Source organism: Ostrea edulis, chromosome 6 (genome assembly GCF_947568905.1).
Source record: "Ostrea edulis chromosome 6, xbOstEdul1.1, whole genome shotgun sequence".
Classification (NCBI taxonomy): domain Eukaryota; kingdom Metazoa; phylum Mollusca; class Bivalvia; order Ostreida; family Ostreidae; genus Ostrea; species Ostrea edulis.
This window is the reverse complement of record NC_079169.1, coordinates 2,030,362-2,054,165: the sequence shown is the minus strand read 5'-3', so window position 1 is coordinate 2,054,165 and position 23,804 is coordinate 2,030,362. Positions and strand designations below refer to the sequence as shown.

The 23,804-nt window shown below is 35.4% G+C and overlaps 2 protein-coding genes across 7 annotated transcripts in view; one reads left to right on the top strand and one right to left on the bottom strand.

Annotated features, from left to right (window-relative positions):
- The window catches only part of LOC125645678 (uncharacterized), a 14,919-nt gene extending 13,832 nt beyond the window's left edge, over positions 1-1,087 (top strand). For all 4 annotated transcript variants that reach the window (XM_048871435.2, XM_048871438.2, XM_048871436.2 and 1 more), the window contains one exon: positions 1-1,087. This exon is cut by the window's left edge and continues 457 nt beyond it. The gene's annotated coding sequence lies outside the window, so the exon portion shown is untranslated.
- Positions 1,088-5,060: 3,973 nt separating this feature from the next.
- On the bottom strand, positions 5,061-22,469 carry LOC125646730 (SCY1-like protein 2). 3 transcript variants are annotated; one of them, XM_056141220.1, is made up of 18 exons: positions 22,417-22,434; positions 22,218-22,333; positions 21,269-21,424; positions 19,767-19,924; positions 19,516-19,660; positions 19,047-19,196; positions 17,613-17,828; positions 16,751-16,867; positions 14,971-15,096; positions 14,549-14,725; positions 14,186-14,308; positions 12,687-12,800; positions 11,152-11,284; positions 10,813-10,931; positions 9,708-9,808; positions 9,007-9,076; positions 7,373-7,504; positions 5,061-6,515 (listed from the first exon to the last, which is right to left on the bottom strand). In XM_056141220.1, exons 3-18 carry the CDS (start codon positions 21,419-21,421, stop codon positions 5,739-5,741), a joined length of 2,811 nt encoding a protein of 936 aa, XP_055997195.1. In that variant the 5' UTR covers positions 21,422-21,424; positions 22,218-22,333; positions 22,417-22,434; the 3' UTR covers positions 5,061-5,738. The 3 variants fall into 3 exon arrangements, with proteins under 3 accessions (XP_055997195.1, XP_055997193.1, XP_055997194.1); XM_056141218.1 differs by having other exon boundaries at positions 22,218-22,469; XM_056141219.1 differs by lacking the exon at positions 22,218-22,333 and having other exon boundaries at positions 22,417-22,458.
- Between the last annotated feature and the right edge of the window lie 1,335 nt (positions 22,470-23,804).

The window sequence follows — 23,804 nt, the reverse complement described above, 5'->3', positions numbered from 1 at the left end:
ACTAAATACTGTCCATTTGATTTTAGATAAATGAATTTAGAATTGCCATAATAATTTAACAAGAAACATGCATATAAATGTATATATTAAATGTATCCAGCCCGTGTTCGAGGATCATACCCGACAGAAAGGTTCTGTGTGAGTGGGAGTGTCACCGCCCTGAATTAAAACCATTATTAAAAACAACCATGGAGATAAGTGGCATAAAAGTGGTGTGCTGGCGTCATTAATAAACACAGCCATGGGGATTAGTGACATGTAATTGGTGTGCTGGAATTATTTTGAATGCCTGAAAATGTACTGGTACAAAGGTTGCTCTATGTGATCAAAGGCTTTATTTTGATTTCATCTACATGCATGTTCATTTGTAAAACATGGTCACTGGGAATAGCAGTGTAATATTGTCCATCACGTGTAACTTAGAAAATTGTAGAATCTTAAATTATGGCAAAGGGTTATTTTTATGTTCAACCAATTTGTATATATGTATTAAATTCACTATAGAAAATTCAAAAGAATATTTGAATATCCAGGAATGGATATGGAGATGTGTATATATATGATACACACACTACAAGCACAGGGTAAAATGTCTCCAGTTCACAGGAGCTCAGTATTGATCACTTAAAAGCTATGCCTAATCTTACCCCTTTTGTGCATTACTAGAGTATGTATTGATGTTTCACTAGGATTTGATTGTGCAGATGATTTTTTTTTTCTTTTCATTATTTGCATTGAGTTTATATGGCTTCATTTTTTACTTGAAGGTTATTTTTATCTAATTTTCAATTTAAACTTCAATTCTATAACTGATTATAGGCCCATGTACTAAAAAAAAATAGTTTAGCCACCAGCTTTGTACGTGTAAAACTTTACAAAAATTATTGCTTCAACTCTGTTCTGCATCATGTCAGGTTATACAGTATATGAACAAAATGTTAATTGTTGACAGGGTATATCGCCACCTCTATGTAAAAAAAGTTTTCACCAATGCAAAAATACATATATTAAGTACAAACATGTACATGTACCTGCAAATCAAAATGTTTAAAAATGTCTTTATAAAATAAATTGTAATGTTTTGTCATTGTGTTTTCGTGATATTTCTTTGTCCCTGTCCGTAAATCCTTCTAGAAGAAAAGATCCACGTCACTCGCCCAAAAACCCACGACTAGCAATGCTGTTGTTAACGCCAAGCGTTATACTTTCACAGTTCACATAGATACTATTTTAAGGAATAAAAGTAATTTCTACTAATTTTATATGATATAAAGTCAAGTTGTGGCAGTTTATACTTTATAAACCACATGAGTAAATGGTCCTAATTTTCTATCATACGATTAAAAACAAGATATAATCATCGATCATAAAGTCTCCCAAACGAAGTACTGGCTGTATAAAAGTGGTTATATCTGAGTAGTGCCATTTTCCTCCCTTGACAAAATCCATGTCGATTCTAACTTCATTTGACAAACCTAGACAACAAAGACTTTCATTTTGAAATTTTTCAAAAAATGTCCTTTTTTTCCTTTTAGTAAAACTGGTGTTGCTTAACCTTGATCCTAGTGTGTAGGTCCCAACATCCTCTCATCATTTTTGATAATTCCATGTCTCTATTAGTCCCAGTTTGTAAGTTATACAAGTTTTTATAATCAAGGTCACTGGAGTATGTTCAAGGTCATGGTCACTGGGGTTACTTGACCTTGATACGAATTTGTAGATCCCATGATCCTTTCTGAAAATGCCATGTCTCAATCAGACCTGGTCTTTAGTAATACCAATTTCATTTTCTAAAATCAGAGGTCAAGATCACTGGAGTCACTTGACCTTGATACTTGTTTTGTAGGTCCTGTCATTCTCTTGCCATTTCTGAAGATCCCATGTTGCTATTAGTCCCAGTTTTAAAGTTATACCAGTTTTTGTGTTCATTGTCAGAGGTCAAGGTCATTGAAATCACTTGACTTTGATACTAATTTGTAGGCTCCGTCATTCTTTTCTCATTTCTGAAGACCCCAGGACTCTATATTTGCCAAATTATATCTGTTGAATTTTGGAATTAATTTTTCCCCATAGAGTACTATGTTAAACCCCACCTCCATTTGATCCCCCCCCCCCCACAAAGTGTACCCTAACCCCCTTCAATATAGACAAAAACATTTCTGCAAATCTAAATGCATTGGCCTATCATATCCTTGAATATCTACTACTTTTATCAACTGATTACAGAGAACGGTGACAGTTTTAGGTGCGAGGAAGAAGAACAAGACTGAGCAGAAACAATAAGTCTCCAAACTTCATTTTGGAGACTTCATTACATTCATTCTTTAATAATTTGATTTGGTAACGCACATTTGATAATAATTCTAAAGCAAAGATGAATATTGTTAAAGATGTGGAGCAATATTGCCAGTGCAAGAAAATGGAAAAACTAAAAGTATTGTGATGTCATTCCCAGGACAACGTGCGGTACAAGGTCACTTCACATGACAAGGCTAGGGAGGCAGCATATAACTATATGCTGGCATCATACTTATGGGGACTAGCACACTAGAAGTGTTCCAAAGATTGTTGATGAAATCAAATGAACAAATAGTAAAATAAAAAATAACTGCAGTTTTGTCAAACTCAATTTCATTCAAGTGTGTCAAAATTTATGAAAGTTGATGTTTTTAACCTCAAAGTACAGATAATCTTCACTAACCAAAAGTTCTATCAAACCTTGGCTAGGAAAGATGGGTATAGAACTTGATAGGTTTATATTTTCCTTTGAGAGTTTTAGTTTATAGCATCAACAATGGTACTATTACATCATTTGTAGTTGAATGCACAGGAAATAGTATTCTGAAATTAATAAATTTTTCACCCCTTTTTTCTAGTTTTAGAAAAATTTACAAAAAAATAAATAGAATACATTGCAAGATGTATAACATATAGATTGATTGTGTATTGCTTAACGTCCCACTCGAGAATATTTCACTCATATGGAGACGTCACCACTGCCGGTGAAGGGCTGCAAAATTTAGGCCTATGCTCGGCGCTTATGGCCTTTGAGCAGGGAGGGATTTTTATCGTGCCACACCTGATGTGACACGGGACCTCAGCTTTTGCAGTCTCATCCAAAGGACCGCCCCATTTAGTCGCCTCTTTCGACAAGCAAGGGGGTCTTGAACGAGTGCCTATGGCATATAAAATGAGTTACCAGATTTAATATTTGGCGAGGTAATTAATTCAAATCTGGTACCTTATTTCATATGTCATAAGCACGAGTGTAAGATTCTATTTATCACACAACTATGATTAAACACACATTAAGGGCAGATGATACAAAAAAAAAATTTCGTTCGAAGAGACTTTATATGATGTAATTCTTTTATGAAAGTGGATAATTCCTTGAATTCTTTTCCCCTTTGACTTGGAGAGTGAAATATTTTCCATATTTCCAAAACAAGTACAAAACAATAGTTATCATGGTAAATTAGTTTATTATTCATCTGTTTACCTTTTTTATATCTCAAAAAATGGTTGTCAGGGAGAACAGAGTGTACTGATATTAGATTTACAACACAACATGTAAAATATTAATGCATTACAAATTTTACACTTGGAAAATATCAATTGCTGCTTCAATAAAATTACATATATGGACATTGCACCCTCAGTAAAGGTTTACGATTTAAAATAAACTTCATAATATGTTGACTTAATGTTTAAAGTTTAATATAAACTTAAAAATCATATACCATACGGGGTGAATTTTCTGAGTAGAAGCAAAATTGTAAATATCACATTCGCTGATTTTCTCACGACAAAGAAGAGTTATCTCCCATAATATAAGAGTAAAATTTTACAACTTCTGAAAATAATTTACAATGGCATTTATGATTTTACTGTTTGTTTGGTGGGTTTTTTTTGGGGGGGGGGGGGGGGGTAGTCACTCTTGGTTTTCCTTTGCTATTCATCTCTGATAAAAAAAATAAAGAAATGTCTAATACAGGATCTCTTTGATGTGCCATTTTACGTTAGGTTCTGCATTATAATGTTTCCCAGTAGAAACAGGAGAAAGATGACTGCATGCTTCCTGCTGCCATCTTATATATAGCAATGATCCTAGTCCATACCATTTTTCGTCCTCCCAAAGTCTTATGCGTTGTTAAATCTAGTGGTTTACCACACACAGCACAACCTTTTTCCAAACTGTCCACTAGAATTCCAAGTTCCACAACTCATCTCCCACTTCTCCAACAAATCATCTCCTCATGCTCTTCTTCTGATTCCTCACTCTCTGATGCATCAGATGGATACGTGTCTTCATTTCCTAGGCATTCTTGTGAATTATCACCAGACGAACAATTTTTCCTTGATTCATCCAACTTCTCTTCAATCATCACGTTGTTATTGCCATCAACATTCACTATCTTACGTCCAAGGGATAATGCATAACCTTTCTTAGCATTCTGTAACCTTTGATGACGTTTTTTACTAATAATTTTTCCTGATTTTCTCCTCTTGAATGATTCTGGCACCACAATTGTTTACTGACCCCCTTTCCTGCTCTTAAAACACAGAAGAGTTCCAAACAACTATAAATGAGAAAACCAAAACCAACCAAAATATTTTTTACCATGGGAACTCTTCAGTGCTAAAGGTAGAAAAATTTGTTTATATTATCTGGCCTTAATTTACTGTCTATTTCACAACGCAAATGTCGCAGAATTTTTGCTTTCAATTCAATCGTGACGTCGTTGTTACGCCACGGTTTGAAGAAAATTGAAATTATTTTCACTTCATAAAATTCCTTTGGAACAATCTTGGTGACACAAACAAGGTTTTTTACAGTCAATGTTAACAATTTTAAAGGATGACATGTTATTTGTTTATGTGGGACATGAATGATTGACCTACCTAATTTGAATAATTATGAAACTGCTACGAATTCGTATCGTTTTTATGACCCTGGGAAAATTGCTGTTGTGTGATAAATTGAAATGAGTGCCACAGTGAAAGTGGTACCGAAACCTTTACAGATGGAATATAAGTACACAGTGAAGAGAACAATACTGCTCAGTATAAATTAGTCATTGATTTAATAGTTTTATCACAGTTTTCATTAACAAAGTATCTGATATATAAAAGAACTTGTCAACAATGCTTCAACATGAAATTACATCGACTTCAATATGCTTGCCTTCATGAGATGCCTCTTCCTTCTAAAACTGAATTTTCTTTAAAAAAAAAAATTCATAAACATTTCCCGAACCTAAGAAAACTTCTGTCATAACATCCAACCATTGTTTACAATCATTCACAAAATCTTTTGGTCCGTTCAACACTAAAAAATGTCTCCACAATTTAAAACACATGTACCTTTTTTATAATAAAAGCTTGGGTGGAAATGTATATTGCACAAACCATTGCAGAGAGAAAACATGCAATAAACAAACAATATGAAAAAGCAATACCAAATTTACTCGCATAAATAACCAAGAGAAAGGGCATTACAATCTACATTGTGGAATTGAATTGATAGACTACATTTTAACCATATTGGGTACACCATATGTTGTGCTATTAATATTCTAGCATAATAGATTGGATAACCTAGTTTTATTCCGACACAAAAGTATATAAAAAAAAAAATCTACACAGAAAATAATTCAAAGTCCGTCCAAATTACATGTGATGATAACAGTTCACAAAATGTGCATACACATCTCAGTCAGCATTTCCAATGATACAAATCACCCAAATATATCTGATATATCATTGCTAGTAATATTAGAATTTTGTATGTTACTGGATCCTTGACTTTGAGAAAAATTCATACTGCTCATTGGCATGTTTAATTGTGTCGGCATCATTGGCTGTCTTGCCATATTCTGCTGTCCCATAAAACCCTGATTACCCATCATTCCTGGACCTCCCATCATGCCCTGCTGTCCCATAAATCCTGTGGTACCCATCATTCCCTGCTGTCCTGGCATCCTACTGGGACCTGATAGAGTCTGTGGTCTTATTGGCTGATTCATCATATTGTTCATTGAATTGAATGATGAGTTGCTTGTAGAATGAGAAGACCCTTGAGACTGAATACCTTGCATATGATTCGTGGACATCTTTTGTTGTGATGAATTTGGAAGAAGAGAGTCAAAACCTGACAAATCAAATGAATGTTTGGTATTTGTTGTTGCTGTGGGTCGAATTCCTGAGGTCTGACCAAGAGTTCGTCCCCCTGAATAATTTGGAAATCCACTAGTATTGGATGCACTATGTGAAAACTGCATAACATTTGAATTCAAACTATTTTGCCCCAGCATTCCTTGATTTCCCATCATTCCTGGTGACCCCACTGTACTGGCACTCATTAATGAAGCAGTCAAGTCTCTAGGCTGTGACCTTGTCACATTACCGGTAGATGAAGTTTTGCTGGTAGACACTGTCAAAGGTTTCTGCTCTTTAAATCTTCTCTGTTGTTCTTGTTCCTGAGCTAATCGCTGCTTTTCCTCTAAAGTGAGTGCCTGAAATATCATTTGATAGATGATTTAATCAATCCATGTTTGGTTTTTTTTTTTTTAGATTTACAGGTATATTAGTATTTCTCATTTTGATCAACTATGAATTCTGTGAAATATAAATTAAATCCTACAGTATCTTTGTGAATCTTTTTGAAAAAGGACTATACCAACAGCCTCTCTCTCTCCCATAAAAAAAGACTTAAAGAAAAAGTAATCTTATTTTATTTCAAAAAGGAGATTGCTTCCAATACAATTTCATATAATCTGTCTCTGACATGATTTGCAATATTAAGCCTCTAAAGTGATGCATTTTTTCAATTTAAATCAAATTTATTCAAAAGGCTAAGTTTTGTGAACATTTTCTTTCTGAAAACATAAGAGGGCAGCTTCACACAAAACAAAATCATGTGTGTATATCTTATAAGATAAATTTAAATTTATGGTATAGATATAAAGTTTTAATGTATTAAAGAAGAAAATCTGAGTGAAAAGTAACTTTTTTATATTAAAATACTGATAATTGTAGCTAAACTTCATGTTTGTGAAGTCTTGATTCTGTTTCTATTTCATTTTGATCAAATTGACAATACCAACCAAAATGCATCTATATTCTTGCATAAAATGCACAAATTTAAAAAAATAAGGCACAAATGTCGATTTTGATGGGCAAATACAGTACTTACCACTTACAGTCATTTGGTAAATATTGTAATAGTGAAAGCAAGACATCACTGACCTCCCTAAACAAACAACATTATAGTGCAGGTGACTACCTTTGAGACATTATAGTGCAGGTGACTACCTTTGAGACATTATAGTGCAGGTGACTACCTTTGAGACATTATAGTGCAGGTGACTACCTTTGAGACATTGGGTTTCGATTCACTGTTATTTGCTGCAGCAGATGAAACTGAAGATCGTGTAGGTCCGGGGCTCTGTGTGTTATTTGTAATGGACTGTTCAACACCATACCCACTCAGGAATTGGTCCATCTAGTAATCACAAATTTCATGTGAAAACACACATTCTGAAGGATTGAATTACAAATTCCACGCTTTTATGCTTATACCTTGTTTGGACTTGACCAATATGAATTGATCTTTGCTTTTATTAGACACTTTCAAATATATTTAATTCTTCAATACAGTGCAACAAGTACTTATATCTTAAACACTTTTTACTCATATCCCAATTCTTAGACTTTCATAAAGACAACACATTTCAAAAATACAATATGGATAATATTCAATATGTATATCATTGTACCAACATAATCTGGCCTCAACCAGTGCAAGATGTATGTCTGTACAGTACAGTCAAACTTGTCTTAGCAGCCACTTGAAATCAGCAGCCACTCCCGAACAATGGCCACTCTCAATTCCCCCCAATGATTTTCCCTATGTATTCCTACTGGAATAAACGGCCATCTGTGGCCAGCAGCCACTCAAATCCTCACCCAACACGCTAATTACACTGTAATGGGTGGCCATTTTGTCCAACGATGCAGTTTTCTTGTGTGATATTTTACACGAGTTAATCAACTGTGGCGATAGCTGATTGTTTGGAAAACACACATACGCTTGGGTAATTAAATACTGGTCAGTTTACATGAAGCTATTAAGCAGATTTGTGTTCAAATTAAATATTTTGTACTCTGTTATCGTTGTTTGTCATTTTTAGCACATTGTTGAAATGGCTTCGCCGAATGTAAAACGGAATGTTTTAAATTTATCTGAAAATATCAGTGATTGATCTGGATAAGAAAGTATATCTTCTGGCAAGATTGCAGCAAAATTAAATGTTGGAAAGACATAGATAAACATTTTGAAAAGAAAAGCTGAATATCTGGCGGATTTTGAAAACAATGTGGATCCAAAGAGAAAATGGTGACAAATTACGGGAAATGAATGTAGATATGTATGATCAGTATTTTGATGAAATTCACCTTATTTTACTCTGTGAAGTGTAATTAAGTTTATAATTTGTTCATATATTGATTGACTGGCTGTTTATACAGGGCAAACTGGAATAAGAGGCCACCTGTCATAAGTGGTCACTTTCATAACTTCCCCAAAGTGGCCTCTTTAAACACGTTTGACTGTATATAAATATATGTGTACTAATGTCACCTTTAAAAAATTGTCTGTTCTCCCTCTCCAGAATGACTAAAAACTTTTTTTAGCCTTTGAGAAATAATTTTTTTTTACCATTCCAGAATCTTCTAATCCCATCAACATCAGTTTTAATTTTACATCTAAAACTTGAACATTGAAACACTTAACATACATGTATGAGACCAAATAGTGAGAAGCATCTTGGTGACCAACACTAGATTTAACAGGCCATGTGCCATCAAAAATACACAGTGTTCAATAAATTTTAAAAGTTTAGCATTGTTAACAAATTCCCTACCACCTACCCACCCCTATTTTAAAAGTTGGGTCAGGTGAGTACAACCAAACAATTTTTATACGGTGGCCTAATGAGTACAGACCATGGTCTTTGGTTCCTCAGCTTTGGTCGGCTTTATGTCTTGTCCTGTTATTTTTGTAATTTCCACAGCTCTGTTAGAAAGAAAGACAGATGTACCCAGGAAATCTCAACTTTACATAAAAAACAATGTAACACATGAAGAACAGTAGTCATCTGAAATATCGAGTGCCTGTGATACGAATTTATTGTTTTCATCCATATAAACATTCAAACATTTGAGGAGACAGAAATGAGACAATCAGATAATGTCACTGACTGGTAATTAACCAAAAGGCTCGGCGGGTTGTAGAGCACCTGTAAAGATGGGATCTCATCTCATTTGAATCATCACACTATGGTTTTTACATACACACAATACAAGTTGAACTAGAATACTGCACTACATTCAAGATTGTAGCGGCTAGCCTAGGGGCTAGGTATGGTGGATGATTTGTGCAATTTTACAATTTATCGTCTTTTAGTTATTTCAGGGTGAAAAGACAAAACGATAATTAGCGACCTTTCATCCTGAAATAATGAAAAGACAACAAAATGATAATATTAGCTACTTTTCGCCTCAAAGTAATGAAAAGATGACAAATTGTAAACTGGCATAAATCAGCCACCATACCTCGCCCATAGGATAGCCGCTATGATTTTGAACACAGCACTGAGAACTGAGTTCTTTCTTTGACCTCTGACCTCTGTATTAACTTGTCTTACTTTTGTTCCTGTCTCATTTTGTCGAGTTGTTCTAGCTTGGCGTTGTGTTCTGTCTCCAGCTTGTTAATCATATCCTTGATGGTTGTTATATAGGTGGTGAACTGTGGAAATATAATTGTCTAAATGTATCTCTATATATAAAGATAAAAATAAATCTTAATGTATCTCTATATATAAAGATAAAAATAAATCTTATTTCAGCTTAGATGGTAACTACCGGGATAACCATGGAAGCTCGAGATCTCATTTACATAACTCATTTACATAACTCATTTACAGAACTCATTTACTGAACTCATTTACTGAACACATTCGCAGAACTCATTTACATAACTCATTTACTGAACACATTCACAGAACTCATTTACAGAACACATTTACAGAACTCATTCACAGAACTCGTTTAAAGAACTCATTTACTGAACACATTCGCAGAACTCATTTACAGAACACATTTACAGAACTCATTTACAGAACACATTCGCAGAACTCATTTACAGATCTCATTTACAGAACTCATTCGCAGAACTCATTTACAGAACTCATTTACAGATCTCATTTACAGAACTCATTTACAGTGCATCTTTATCTGGTTTTACACAATTGGTTTGCATGAGGGATTCATTAGTGTGGGAGGAAGCCAAAGTACCTGGTTAGAAATCAATATTGTCAGAGTCAGTGACCACCACACCCTCCTACATACAACCACTGCCGAGAAATGAGGACTAAACACAGGTTTCAGCAGTGAGCACTGTCCAGACACTCATTATGAGCAGTTGAAAATGTGCAGATTCTTTCAATATCGATAACAGTTTCCCAATGTGAGGAAGACTCCATACAATAAAATCTCAGATACATGCCAATTCTCTTACTAACCTGTGATAAATTCAGATTGCTGTCAGTATGTCAATTCTCTTTCTAACCTATGATAAATTCAGATTACTGTCAGTATGTCACTCTTACTAATCTGTGATAAATTCAGATTACTGTCAGTATGTCAATTCTCTTTCTAACCTATGATAAATTCAGATTACTGTCAGTATGTCACTCTGACTAACCTGTGATAAATTCAGATTACTGTCAGTATGTCAATTCTTTTACTAACCTGTGATAAATTCAGATTACTGTCAATACTCAGTGGAATGAGAAATGGTAAAACTTTAGTAGCCAGCATGTCTTTTGTGATTCCAAGTTTGGCATGGGACATAGTCACTTGGTAAATACCTAAGAAAAAGATTGTTTGTGTAAAGTTTAAATGAAACAAAACATTTTCATTTGCAATTTGATCAGAATACTTAATCCCAATGGTCATGATAATGAGATCTTTGAACAACATAACCTGATTTACTACCATTCAACATAAACTGTTGAAGTAATTTAATTTTTTACTTCTTTCTGTTTATCATTGAGTATTCATCTATAATCGGTGATCGTTTCCCCTTACCTAGGATGCTCATCAGCACAGCCGGCTCACGTGAGGGGATTTGAGGAAGGAGAGGGAGTACATCGTCCAGCACAGACCATTTATCCATGTACTCCAACAGCTTACCAATACACAGCAGGCAGTTGATTCTCACCTAACAAACAATACGCAATTCAAATGACAATTGTATATACAACTACCAAACAATACGCAATTCAAATGACAATTGTATATACAACTACCAAACAATACGCAATTCAAATGACAAAATTGTATATACAACTACCCAACAATATACAATTCAAATGACAATTGTATATCAACTACCAAACAATACGCAATTCAAATGACAATTGTACATACAACTACCAAACAATACGCAATTCAAATGACAATTATATGTACATCTACAACACAATACGCAATTCAAATGACAATTATATGTACATCTACAACACAATACGCAATTCAAATGACAATTATATGTACATCTACAACACAATACGCAATTCAAATGACAATTATATGTACATCTACAACACAATATGCAATTCAAATGACAATTGTATATACAACTACAACACAATAAGCAATTCAAAAGACAATTGTATGTACACCTCATCAGTTATTTGATTCTTTGATATATAACCACTTTAAAAGTGAAACACATTGCTTGCCATGATCATTGATATTACCCACTCTCCCTTGCATTTACGTTAAACAATATACAATCAATCAACAATCCCTTGGATATATATTACTGAAGCCCATCATCAACTGAATTTTAAAAGAAGTCATAAATCACCACCAATTATTTTCTCTCTAACAACTGATGAAGATGGACAGACATTGAAATTCCTGGATGCTGATGTTCAGTCAACTGTGGCACAGAGACAGAATATGTTGTATTGAATGGGAGGGGGGGGGGGGGAATATTAACACAGTAAATATTAAAATAAATTTTGTGTGTGTACATGTACATGGTACATTTTATTCCCAAATTATCGCCACTTGATGCATCATCATTAAAGCTGTTCTTCCAGGTTTCGTCTGACAGAACATTTTTCTTTAGCTATATAAGCCTCTTGTTATAAAGCCAATGTTGCATACCATCCCATATCAAGATGTCAAATGCCTCAATGCAATGCCCAAGGTGTGTGATCAGTGAAGCAGTTAATTAGTCGTCACCCTAAATCATCAGTACAATGTCAAACAGCAGTAGGTCTAGTAGTTCAAGTCATTCTAAAAAGCTTAAACAAATTAACTGTTTCATACGAATTAGCTTTGTTTTCTGTTTGTGAGATATTTTTTTCAATAACTCGTAAAAGCAAGCGCTTTGAATTTCAGATGAAACACCTACATGTATGTGCTTATCTGTTCCTCTGTGTAAATGGAAACTGAACTGACCTCAGTAAAAGTCGGAATGATAAGAGACCCAAGAAATACGTGTCTATGATCACATTTTGAAAAATTACAAAATTTGGCGGTTTAACGAGAATGTTCTACATGTACAGAAGAATACACTACAAGTAGTCCCTTAAATAATGAAGACTTACTGACAAAGTGTTTGTGGAGAGGCAGATCTTCTTTATTCGTGGAAGAATGGACTTCTTCAGAGCAGAAAAGTCTATCAGTCCGGCAAATGTTGGTACTATATCCAAACACATGTCCTGGTCAAACAGAAAAGTCTATCAGTCCGACAAACATTAGGTGCTATATACTACATTTTGTTGCTGTACAGTCTCCCACAGAAATATATGTGTAGTATTTACTTAAATATTTGACAGTATTGACATTCAAGACTAGCATCCCCATTATCCAGCCAAAGAATAGATACAAAAGAAATACCAAATATCAATCCATCTTTTAATAAAAAAAATTCATGTGATTTTGTTAATCTCTGTAAAGTTCAATTTCCAAATCAAATTGAAAGTATATGTTAGATTTTGCTGTTTAGTTCTGGGTCACCCTGGTGTTAGGGTTTTTGCGATTTTTAAAATCATGTCAGTATTGTTGTATTAATAATCCACAGTCATTTGTTTGCTGTAAAAACAAGAGGTACTGTGAGCAATGCTCACTAAGAATACCCCCCGCTTACCCCAATCTCCGAAAGGGTGTTGGTAATAGGTATAAACTACCTCTTTTCTGAGTGTAAAAAACAAAAGGCATGACAAACCGAACCATATTGCTACTTCGATGTCCAGTGCACGTGACCTTTGACCTTTTGACCCCAAAATCGATAGGGAACATCTTCATCCCATGGGTAGTCCATATGTATGATATGGTAACTGTAGGTGGAAAGGATAACGCTTTAGAGCCCGGAAACCATATTGCTACTTCGATGTCCAGTGCGCTTGACCTTTGACCTTTTGACCCCAAAATCGATAGGGAACATCTTCATCCCATGGGTAGTCCATATGTATGATATGGTGACGGTAGGTGGAAAGGATAATGCTTTAGAGCCCGGAAACCATATTGCTACTTCGATGTCCAGTGCGCTTGACCTTTGACCTTTTGACCCCAAAATCGATAGGGAACATCTTCATCCCATGGGTAGTCCATATGAATGATATGGTGATGGTAGGTGGAAAGGATAATGCTTTAGAGCTCCCGGAAACCATATTGTTACTTCGATGTCCAGTGCTCTTGACCTTTGACCTTTTGACCCCAAAATCGATAGGGAACATCTTCATCCCATGGGTAGTCCATATATATGATATGGTGACGGTAGGTGGAAAGGATAATGCTTTAGAGCCCGGAAACCATTGCGTCTACAGACGGACGGACAACCCGATTCCAGTATACCCCCCTCCCCACAACTTGTTGCGGGGGGTATAAAAATTGTCAGTCCCCAGTGTCCAATATGGAAGGTTTGTCATATCAAATAAATTTCTAGAAACAAAGATATGATATGTTGTTACTATAAACGCAATGGTCACCCGAAGGAAAAATAGTTCATACCAAGGGTGACCATAGATTGACTATTTCCTAAACAAACATTCTTTAACCGTTTCACTAAAAGTTTCATTTAAAGTTACAGACTGTAGATCAGCACCTGCAGCTGAGAGTTGTCTGCCTCCAGTGACTGGTGAATCATGGGTAAAATGTGATTGGTTATTTCACTTGCAGGAGTCCTCTTCAGCAGTAACTTCATGTTTCGCATAAAGATCAAAGATACCTGGTACGAAAGGTAATGCATAGAAATATGGTTATCAATATCTTCATTCATATAGCAAATTATCACCCTTGCAATTAAATCTTGCCTTCAGGAATAGGTTATTTCAACAGAAATAGTGATTCTGGAGACAAATTCAATTGATGATCAAGAGAATACTTGATATATTGGATATTACATTATTCATTTCTTTAATAAACCTGATATTCACAAAAGTTGTTTATAGAGGATTTCCATTCTGACCTGTATGGGATCCCTAATCTTGAGGAGAGGAACGAGTCCCGGGAATATGACATTCCTGTACTCTGTGTCTGATGCCTGGTCGGCCAGCAGCAGGAGGCTCGGGAGAATGAAGGGAACCATGTCGGCATTCACGCTCTCCTTCACCAGGGGTGGTAATATCCGCTGCTGGTTCACTCGCTAGAAACCCAAAATATTCCCCATCAATTCTTCTCACCAAGATTACATATTCACTCCAAAGAAGCCATAAGGTTAATAAAGAACATTGTGACTTTGTAGATATAAACAATATTCCTAAAACTCATAACTTTTCTAAAATAATAATAGATTGTGAAATTAACATATTGTGACCAATAGATCTGGACAATTCTAGAACAGATCTGGTTACCTAACACAAATCCAGAAAATACAAAGAAAGCACACACCTTTGGCAGGTTTTTCATTATTTTGGGGAGTCCCCTGAAGAACTCTGATTTCTGCAAGTTGTCTCGTTGAAATAATGTGTCCATAAATTGCAGAGTCACAGTTCCAACATCTTCAAAGAAATCAACCTGAAAAGCAGTTAAACCAATGCTAGTTCATTCATAATATAACAAATATAAGTAGCACTGCAAGCATTCCTTACGCACTGTGCTGATATATTTCTTACGGGTATTGCCCATGAAATTGTCTAGTACGGAATGTGATCAATTTGAAATGGAATATACATGAGTGTCTATATATATATCATTTGTAGACAATGTATGTATATAGGAAGAACACTGCCCTAAACATCACTTGAGAATACTGCATTGAACAGATGAGATGTCAGAAACGTGTGTGTTGATTGGTAGATCCCTAACTATTGATGTTACCTTCATCAGCTGACTGGGATCTGGTCTAACAGTAGAGAAGTTGATCCCTAACTATTGATGTTTACCTTCATTAGCTGACTGGGGTCTGGTCTAACGGTAGAGTTTTATTGGTAGATCCCTAACTATTGATGTTTACCTTCATTAACTGACTGGGATCTGGTCCAACAGTAGAGTTTTATTGGTAGATCCCTAACTATTGATGTTACCTTCATCAGCTGACTGGGATCTGGTCTAACGGTAGAGTTTTATTGGTAGATCCCTAACTATTGATGTTTACCTTCATTAACTGACTGGGGTCTGGTCTAACAGTAGAGTTTTATTGGTATATCCCTGTTTGATTACCTTCATTAGCTGACTGGGGTCTGGTCTAACGGTAGAGTTTTATTGGTAGATCCCTAACTATTGATGTTTACCTTCATTAACTGACTGGGATCTGGTCTAACAGTAGAGTTTTATTGGTAGATCCCTAACTATTGATGTTACCTTCATCAGCTGACTGGGATCTGGTCTAACGGTAGAGTTTTATTGGTAGATCCCTAACTATTGATGTTTACCTTCATTAACTGACTGGGGTCTGGTCTAACAGTAGAGTTTTATTGGTATATCCCTGTTTGATTACCTTCATTAGCTGACTGGGGTCTGGTCTAACGGTAGAGTTTTATTGGTAGATCCCTAACTATTGATGTTTACCTTCATTAACTGACTGGGATCTAGTCTAACAGTAGAGTTTTATTGGTAGATCCCTAACTATTGATGCTACCTTCATCAGCTGACTGGGATCTGGTCTAACGGTAGAGTTTTATTGGTAGATCCCTAACTATTGATGTTTACCTTCATTAACTGACTGGGGTCTGGTCTAACAGTAGAGTTTTATTGGTATATCCCTGTTTGATTACCTTCATTAGCTGACTGGGGTCTGGTCTAACGGTAGAGTTTTATTGGTAGATCCCTGTTTGATTACCTTCATTAACTGACTGGGGTCTGGTCTAACAGTAGAGCTTTATTGGTAGATCCCTGTTTGATTACCTTCATTAGCTGACTGGGATCTGGTCTAACGGTAGAGTTTTATTGGTAGATCCCTGTTTGATTACCTTCATTAGCTGACTGGGGTCTGGTCTAACAGTAGAGTTTTATTGGCAGATCCCTGTTTGATTACCTTCATTAGCTGACTGGGATCTGGTCTAACGGTAGAGTTTTATTGGTAGATCCCTGTTTGATTACCTTCATTAGCTGACTGGGATCTGGTCTAACGGTAGAGTTTTATTGGTAGATCCCTGTTTGATTACCTTCATTAGCTGACTGGGATCTGGTCTAACAGTAGAGTTTTATTGGTAGATCCCTGTTTGATTACCTTCATTAGCTGACTGGGATCTGGTCTAACGGTAGGCTCGGTGTTTAGGAGTAGTTTCACATATTGCTGGAGACTATCCGGAACACTCCCCAATAGAGATGATCTGAATTTCCTCAGCTAAAATTAATGTACTCAGTCATTAGTTAGAAAATAAAAATCTCACACATTCATGTTTCAATACACACCAAATAATTTTCCCATTTATTTTATACCATTAAGTAGATAAATTTCTGTCCTAGTAAAGTCATTTCTTAAAATATCAAATGGATTTTTTTTTTGGCGTCATAAATTTTAGATATATGTTCATATGTATACACAACTGTGAATTCAATTCTATCAATTTTCTTTTAAGGACGCTTGCTACAAACAAACCAAACATCTCTGTTTTCAAATATTTCTGTACAAAACGTGAATAGATATGGAAAACGTGTGAAAATAGCAACATTAACAGCTGTATTAAGTTGATCAAATTATCAGTGTTCACTGGGTATTTGTTTTCAAAGCATTCACCGAGACACTCTGTAATCGCTTGAATCTTTTCACACATTGATTAAAATGTTGCTCTAGGTACATCATGTTATAAATACTCTACATCAAAGAAACTTCCAAACATCCCCCAATTTTGTGTAGTATAAGAGAGAGGAGAAAATCTTTAGCTGGACCGGGAATCGAACCAGGGACCCCTGCATTACTAGTCAGGTGCTCTAACCACTGAGCTATCCAGGCCGATATCCACGGTCCGTATAGCCCTAATTACTACATTTGTCAAAAACTGTAAATATTAGAACTCTTCAAAGGGAGGTAAAAAAATTTGTTTGTAGCCAGTGTCTTTAAGTGAAGTCTTTGGCTAATAAATAACAACCTCCTCTGTGAACTTTTTGAACTGAGACAGCTGACTGTGACACTCGTACAGCGGTTTGCCGCGGTTGTAGATGCAGTAGATTAACACCCCCAGAGAGAACATGTCACTGGCCTCACTACAGCTCAGAGTCAGGCAGTACTCCGGGGCCATGTAATCTAGGTCAGGCTGGGTTACTGGTGGATGGTCTGGGTCCCACTCACGACAAGGAAACAGGGTCTGATAGAAACAAAATTACACACATTCACAAACAGTGTATAAATACTGTACATTTATTACATTTCCCCTAGTAAAAGATGGTAATTCATCATATACTTAAATAGTCCCTGACGATTTGTATCAAGTTTGATTATAATTGGCTCAGTGATTCTGGAGAAGATTTTCTTATATATATCTGCAAGCAAAACTTTGATCCCCCAAGGTGACCCCACCTTACCCCTGGGTGTCATGATCTGAACAATATGGAATCTGCTCTATATCAGGAAGCTTTCAGGTAAATCTCCACTCTTCTAGCCAAGTGGTTCTTGACAAGAAGATATTACAAGATTTTCTTTATAAATTCGCATGTATAACTACTGTCACCCCAATATCCCCGAGGGTCATGATTTTAACAAATTTTAATTATCACTTTGTCAGAAAGCTTTCATGTAAACTTCATCTTTTCTGACCTTGTGGTTCTTTAGAAGAAGACTTTTAAATGACCTCACCCTATTTTTGCATTTTTGTGATTATCTCCCCTTCAAAGGGGGCACGGTCCTTCATTTGAACAAACTTGAATCCCCTTCACCCAAGGATGCTTTGTGCCAAGTTTGGTTGAAATTGGCCCAGTGGTTCTGGAGAACAAGATGAAAATGTAAAAAAAAATAAAAAATTACGCCGACAACACCAACAGACAACGGACAAACTTTGATCAGAAAGCTCACTTGAGCATTCCACTCGGAGAGCTAAAAAGTACATGGACAAAGGCGAATGTTTTCTTTTAAGGCAAAGTCCTTGCACCAACAAAAAATTATCCACTTCTTTTCCCTCACACCTTCCTTCGAAAAATTTAAAAAACTCAGTCTAAATCCTTTCTACAGACAGTACACCCTTAAAAGACACGAAACATCCTCAAGCAATGTTATTTACATGCCATTAATGTAACAATTGGCGTTTTTGTCGATTATCAATCTAACCTGTTTATGAAATGACTAACAATTGTTTTCAAACCTTCTCGCTCGAGGTCAAATATGACGTCACACATGATGGTGCGTAAAATATCGAAAGGAAATACGCATATCACAAGATTTGAATTTCATCAATTTCAAACTCGAAAACTACGCAGAACATTTCATCTAAAACACATTTAAAGTAGTTTTAAGCATGAAAAAAATTCATTTTCCTGAAAAAATTAAGTTTAGCAACATGCGATGTGGCCTTTAAGTCTTTGAGTCTTACACTCTGGTTTTCTTGGTTGACATTGGTTATACAGAAATCAAAACCAGCCAGCTTCCACGTCCCATACTTGTTTATGATAATACTGGAGGGACACACGCCGTTGTGCATCATTTTGGCATCTTTGTGAAGAAATCCCAACCCCTCTGTCACCTGAAATGATCAGATATCCAACAGTTAATGCATTCGATTTTTTTTTTTTTTTTTTTTTTAGAAATTAGGTGCACATTCTCATCATATCTGAAAATTTTAGTACTTAAATTACAAATTTAAATGCATTTGCATCTATTAATTCTCAAATTGGCATAATCTGATATATTTTTACAGGTAAGATGTTTCTCACAGAATTTTAATACTCAAATGAAAATTCAATATCAATTCCATAGACTTCCAACTTTTGACAGGAAAAAAGGTTTCATTTTCATCCCCCTTTTCTAATCCCATCTATTATCTCAGTTTATGCTTCACATACTTGTAGGACACCATGCTTGATTTCCACTTCAAATAACTTGAACTCTGTCAGTTCTGAGGGTACAGGAGAGGGTACATTTCTGTAATCTCCCAGAACATTCGCCAGACTGGCAAAAACTGGCTCTGTGGCAAAAGCTAAAGCCTCTCTGAATCAAAAGTCATCATGTGCATAAATAACTCACAAGCACTAACTCAATTTATACAAAGAATCTAAAATCTCTCTCTCCTATAAAAGATGACTATTGCTTTTACCTTGACTCCTCTAGAGGTTGAAGCACCGACAGAATCTTTGGATGTCGTAATCTCGTCAGCTGAGATACACCCTTCTTCAGTGACTCTAACACTAACTCTCGGTCTCTCTTTGAGTATTTTTCTAAGAGTTTCTTTTCAAACACAAAAACTGCTGCCTCCTGTAATATAATTCATCCATACAAAATGGTTGATAGACAAACCACGTTAGGAGGTATGCTACACTAGAGAAATTTTTCAACTTCTTGATAACTATCATTCCAATTCTTTTCAAAATTGGTATGAAGCATATTTGGAACAAGGGGGACATAAAAATTGTAAATTTCAGGATTCCTGCACCCCTGGGGCCTTAGGGGCGTGACAAAAACTGCCCAAAATTGGCAATTTTTTTAAAATCATCTTCCTATGAACTGCATGCGTGTAAGAAAAACTAAATGCATTAAGGAGGTGTGCTACACCAGAGAAATTTGACGTAGATGAAAAGTGGAGGATCTGTACAACAAAATTTTGAAATTGAAAGCTTTCAAATTTACTTCATTTAGTGAAAAAATACAGTTTCAGTTGAAAGCAATCTGAGAAAAATTTAAAACACCTGCTGGACTCAAACATGCGATCTACAGTTCAGCAGTCGACGAGCTAATTAACCTTCTGAGCTACTCAGCTAGGTGATGATTTTGTAAAGAAATAGACATATATTGCTGATATTTCTATTTTCATGCATGTTTTAAAAGGAAGTCAGCCATTATGACAATGTAGAATACCTCTTTACAGCATTTTTTGTTCAGGATTGAATAAAAGTTTCCTTAAAACTGTCCAAAACAAATTTTTACTTGTTACAAATGTGTACTGTTTGACTACATTGATTATTGATGAAAGTGTAAGTAATAATTAAACTAGCAAATACCCATCCATCACCCATTTTATTCAATTTACAAGATATATGCTCTCCCTTTGCCGCTCTTCAATATCTCATTTGTATTCATATTTAAAATAGGGATGTCGAACATCACAATTTTGTCACGATGATAACTTTTTCATTTATAGAAAATAAACAAATTTGACAAATACTTTTAGAAAATAAGAATTTATATCATGGAACTTTCAATTCCTTAAATGAATTGATTGGGATCTCGATAACAGATTTCTAATGAGCGGCGAAGGGAGAGCATCCAATACACTTACATAAAATGGGTTATAGATGGATTAAAATTCATTAGCTTGATTAAAAGGTGTCAATAGCCAATGTAGTAAAACAGTTTAAACACTTGTAATAATTAAAAATAGCCAGTCTGAGAGTTCTTCACGATTCTTCAGAGTTCTCTTTTTTGTAGGACCCGTATTCAAGTGTGTTATAAGGTTGGGAATATGGATTTCATTGAGCAGGTAGCTAATATGGAATACATTATAAAAAGATCAGAGGCAGTGTAAATATTTACAACCTCTAAAAACTAAGCTACACATGCAAGGGGTTTTGATTGTTTTCTGATTCACATATCAAACTCCACCTGTTTTGTAGTTTTCTTAACAGCATTGTAGATCTTCCAAGAGAGCTCCGGTCCTCCAGAGGCGATGTGGTTAGAAACATCGAAGTCTTTAGACAAGGGGTTTCCTGGCAGGGCACTACTTACAGCACTGCGAAGCTTGTTCAACATATCCATTTTCTGATGATTAACAAAGAAGGCAATGTAAAAAAAGAAATAGTAATAATAAAATAATCTTAAAAATGGTACAGTGTAAAAAAAAAAAAAGAAAAAAAAAAAAAGACAGTGTAAAAGGTAACACTTACGTAAAAAGAAAAAAAATGATAAAATCAGCAAAGAATGAAGATAATTTCTACATACATTTTTAATGAAAATTTTGTGATCCATTTCCAGTTTGAATGCCAAAATATACAACACTCTGATGTGCAATTTGTAATTCAAACACTCAATTTGTTAAAAATTAATGATATTATTACTGTAGGGTAAGAGTTTTTAGCAAATAATTTTAAAAAAACAGTAATACAACTAAAATGGATGAACGAGTTCACGAGTTTCTTTAAATAAAAATATTCGATATATATACGCTTACTTTTTAACCAATTTAACTTTGTGCGTTAATTCTGTATACATGTATTAACTTCCACTTGTGTTAATTTGAAAGAGAAAAAAATGTTGAGACTAAATATGACGTCACAATGCACGGTTTACGTTGGCTGGTGTTAAATTCCCCGCATCAAATGAAAAGGCGGAGCATGTAGACATCCTTCTATATTCCCCCTTTAATATCTAGATTAGCGCAAGGGGAATTTCATAAATAACATATATATTTTTAGTACAGAATTATCAATTGATTATCACTTGGACTACACCAATGGCCATTTCATGTTTCGCTCGGTTCAACGGTGACACCGTATATCCATATTAAGACACGAATCACATCTGTATGAACACTGGGAGAAGGAAACGACTTTACCTGTGTATATCTGATGATCAACACACCCTTCCACTTGTGTTGTCTCAGAAGAGACCTAGTCAAAGGTGAAATATTGTCTCAATCATTCTGGGCCAGAATAATAACTTAACCTGTAACTATATGAATTGGGATTTTTATCGAAGTAGGCTAGCCAATAACAATCTTACTCTTAGTCATACAAATAAAATACAATATTTACTTCGATAGACGATACTTGTCAAATGCTGATTTTTCATTGGTTAATTTTATTTTGAACAACGATCCCGATGAGAAGTCAAAAAAAATATTTTAGCCAATGTCATCATCGACTATTTACTACAAATCAAATTTCTTTTTATTCATTGAGAATGGTAAATTTGTGTCTTCAAACTGTAAAATTACGAGTGAACTTTTCTGATCACCTTTTGTCCGTCGTCTGTCGGTCCATCCGTCTGTAAACTCTTCTTTTCCAGAACCGTTGGGCCAATTTCAACCAAACTTGGCAAAAAGCATCATTGGGAAAAGGGCTTTCAAGTTAGTTCGAATGAAGGGCCATGTCCCTTCAAAGGGGATATAATCACAAAAATGCAAAAATAGGGTGGGGTCATTTAAAAATCTTCTAAAGAACCACTGGACCAGAAGAGCTGAAATTCATATGAAAGGTTCCTGACATATTTGTTAAAATCCTGGCCCCTGGGGGTAGGGTGGGGCCACAATAAGGGATCAAAGATTTACATGCAAATATATAGGGAAAATCTTTTAAAATCTTCTCAAGAACCATTGGGCCAGCAAAGTACAAATTTGTAAACATGAAAGATTCCTGACACAGTGCAGATTCAAGTTTGTTAAAATCAGGGCCCCAGGGGTAGGATGGGGCCACAATAGGGGATCAAAGTTTTACATAACTAATAAATAGATAAAAATCTTTACAAATCTTCTCAAGAACCCCTGTATCAGAAAACTTTATATTTACATGAAAGCTTCCTGACATAATGCAGATTCATGGTTTAAACCATGACCCCCGGGAGTAGGGTGGGGTCACAATAGGGAATCAAAGATTTACATGGGAATAGAAAGGGGAAATCTTTTAAAAATCTCAAAAACCACTGGACCAGAAAAGTTTAAATTTGTATGAAAGCTTCACGATATAGTGCAGATTCAAATGCGTAAAAATCATGGCCCCCTGGGGGAGGGGAGGTTGGGGTCACAAGAGGGATAAAAGTTTTACATGCGAATATGTAGGGGAAATCTTTAAATGTGGGCCAATTAAGGTGATCCATGCAGCTGAACGATGTGGTCCATGGGAGTTTTGTTACTTCAGATACCGACACAATATTGCTGGAATTATCATTAGATCCTGAACATAATTTAGATGACTGCTTACATGCACAGTTACTGAAGCTTTAGCCATTTCAATGTTATTACTTCCCCTGCAATCTAAACCCCTAAAGATTTCTTAAAACTCGTTATTTTTTTTTAATTAGCACTTACCCGTGCCAAATAGGGGGCAATGGCTGTCCCAATATTTCCTCAGAGAGGTACAGCTCTGCAGCTAGTGGACAGAATAGTTACGATTTTGCCCAAAGACTGCTTTTCAAAATCTCTAAA

Coding starts and splice junctions, on each gene's coding strand:
- LOC125646730 (XM_056141218.1), bottom strand. CDS start 21,421: ATGGATATGTTGAACAAGCTTCGCAGTGCTGTAAGTAGTGCCCTGCCA. Junction 15,097..16,750: donor ATCCCAGTCAGCTAATGAAG/GTAATCAAACAG, acceptor ACTGCTTTTCAG/GTTGATTTCTTTGAAGATGT. Junction 14,726..14,970: donor TAATGAAAAACCTGCCAAAG/GTGTGTGCTTTC, acceptor TTGGGTTTCTAG/CGAGTGAACCAGCAGCGGAT.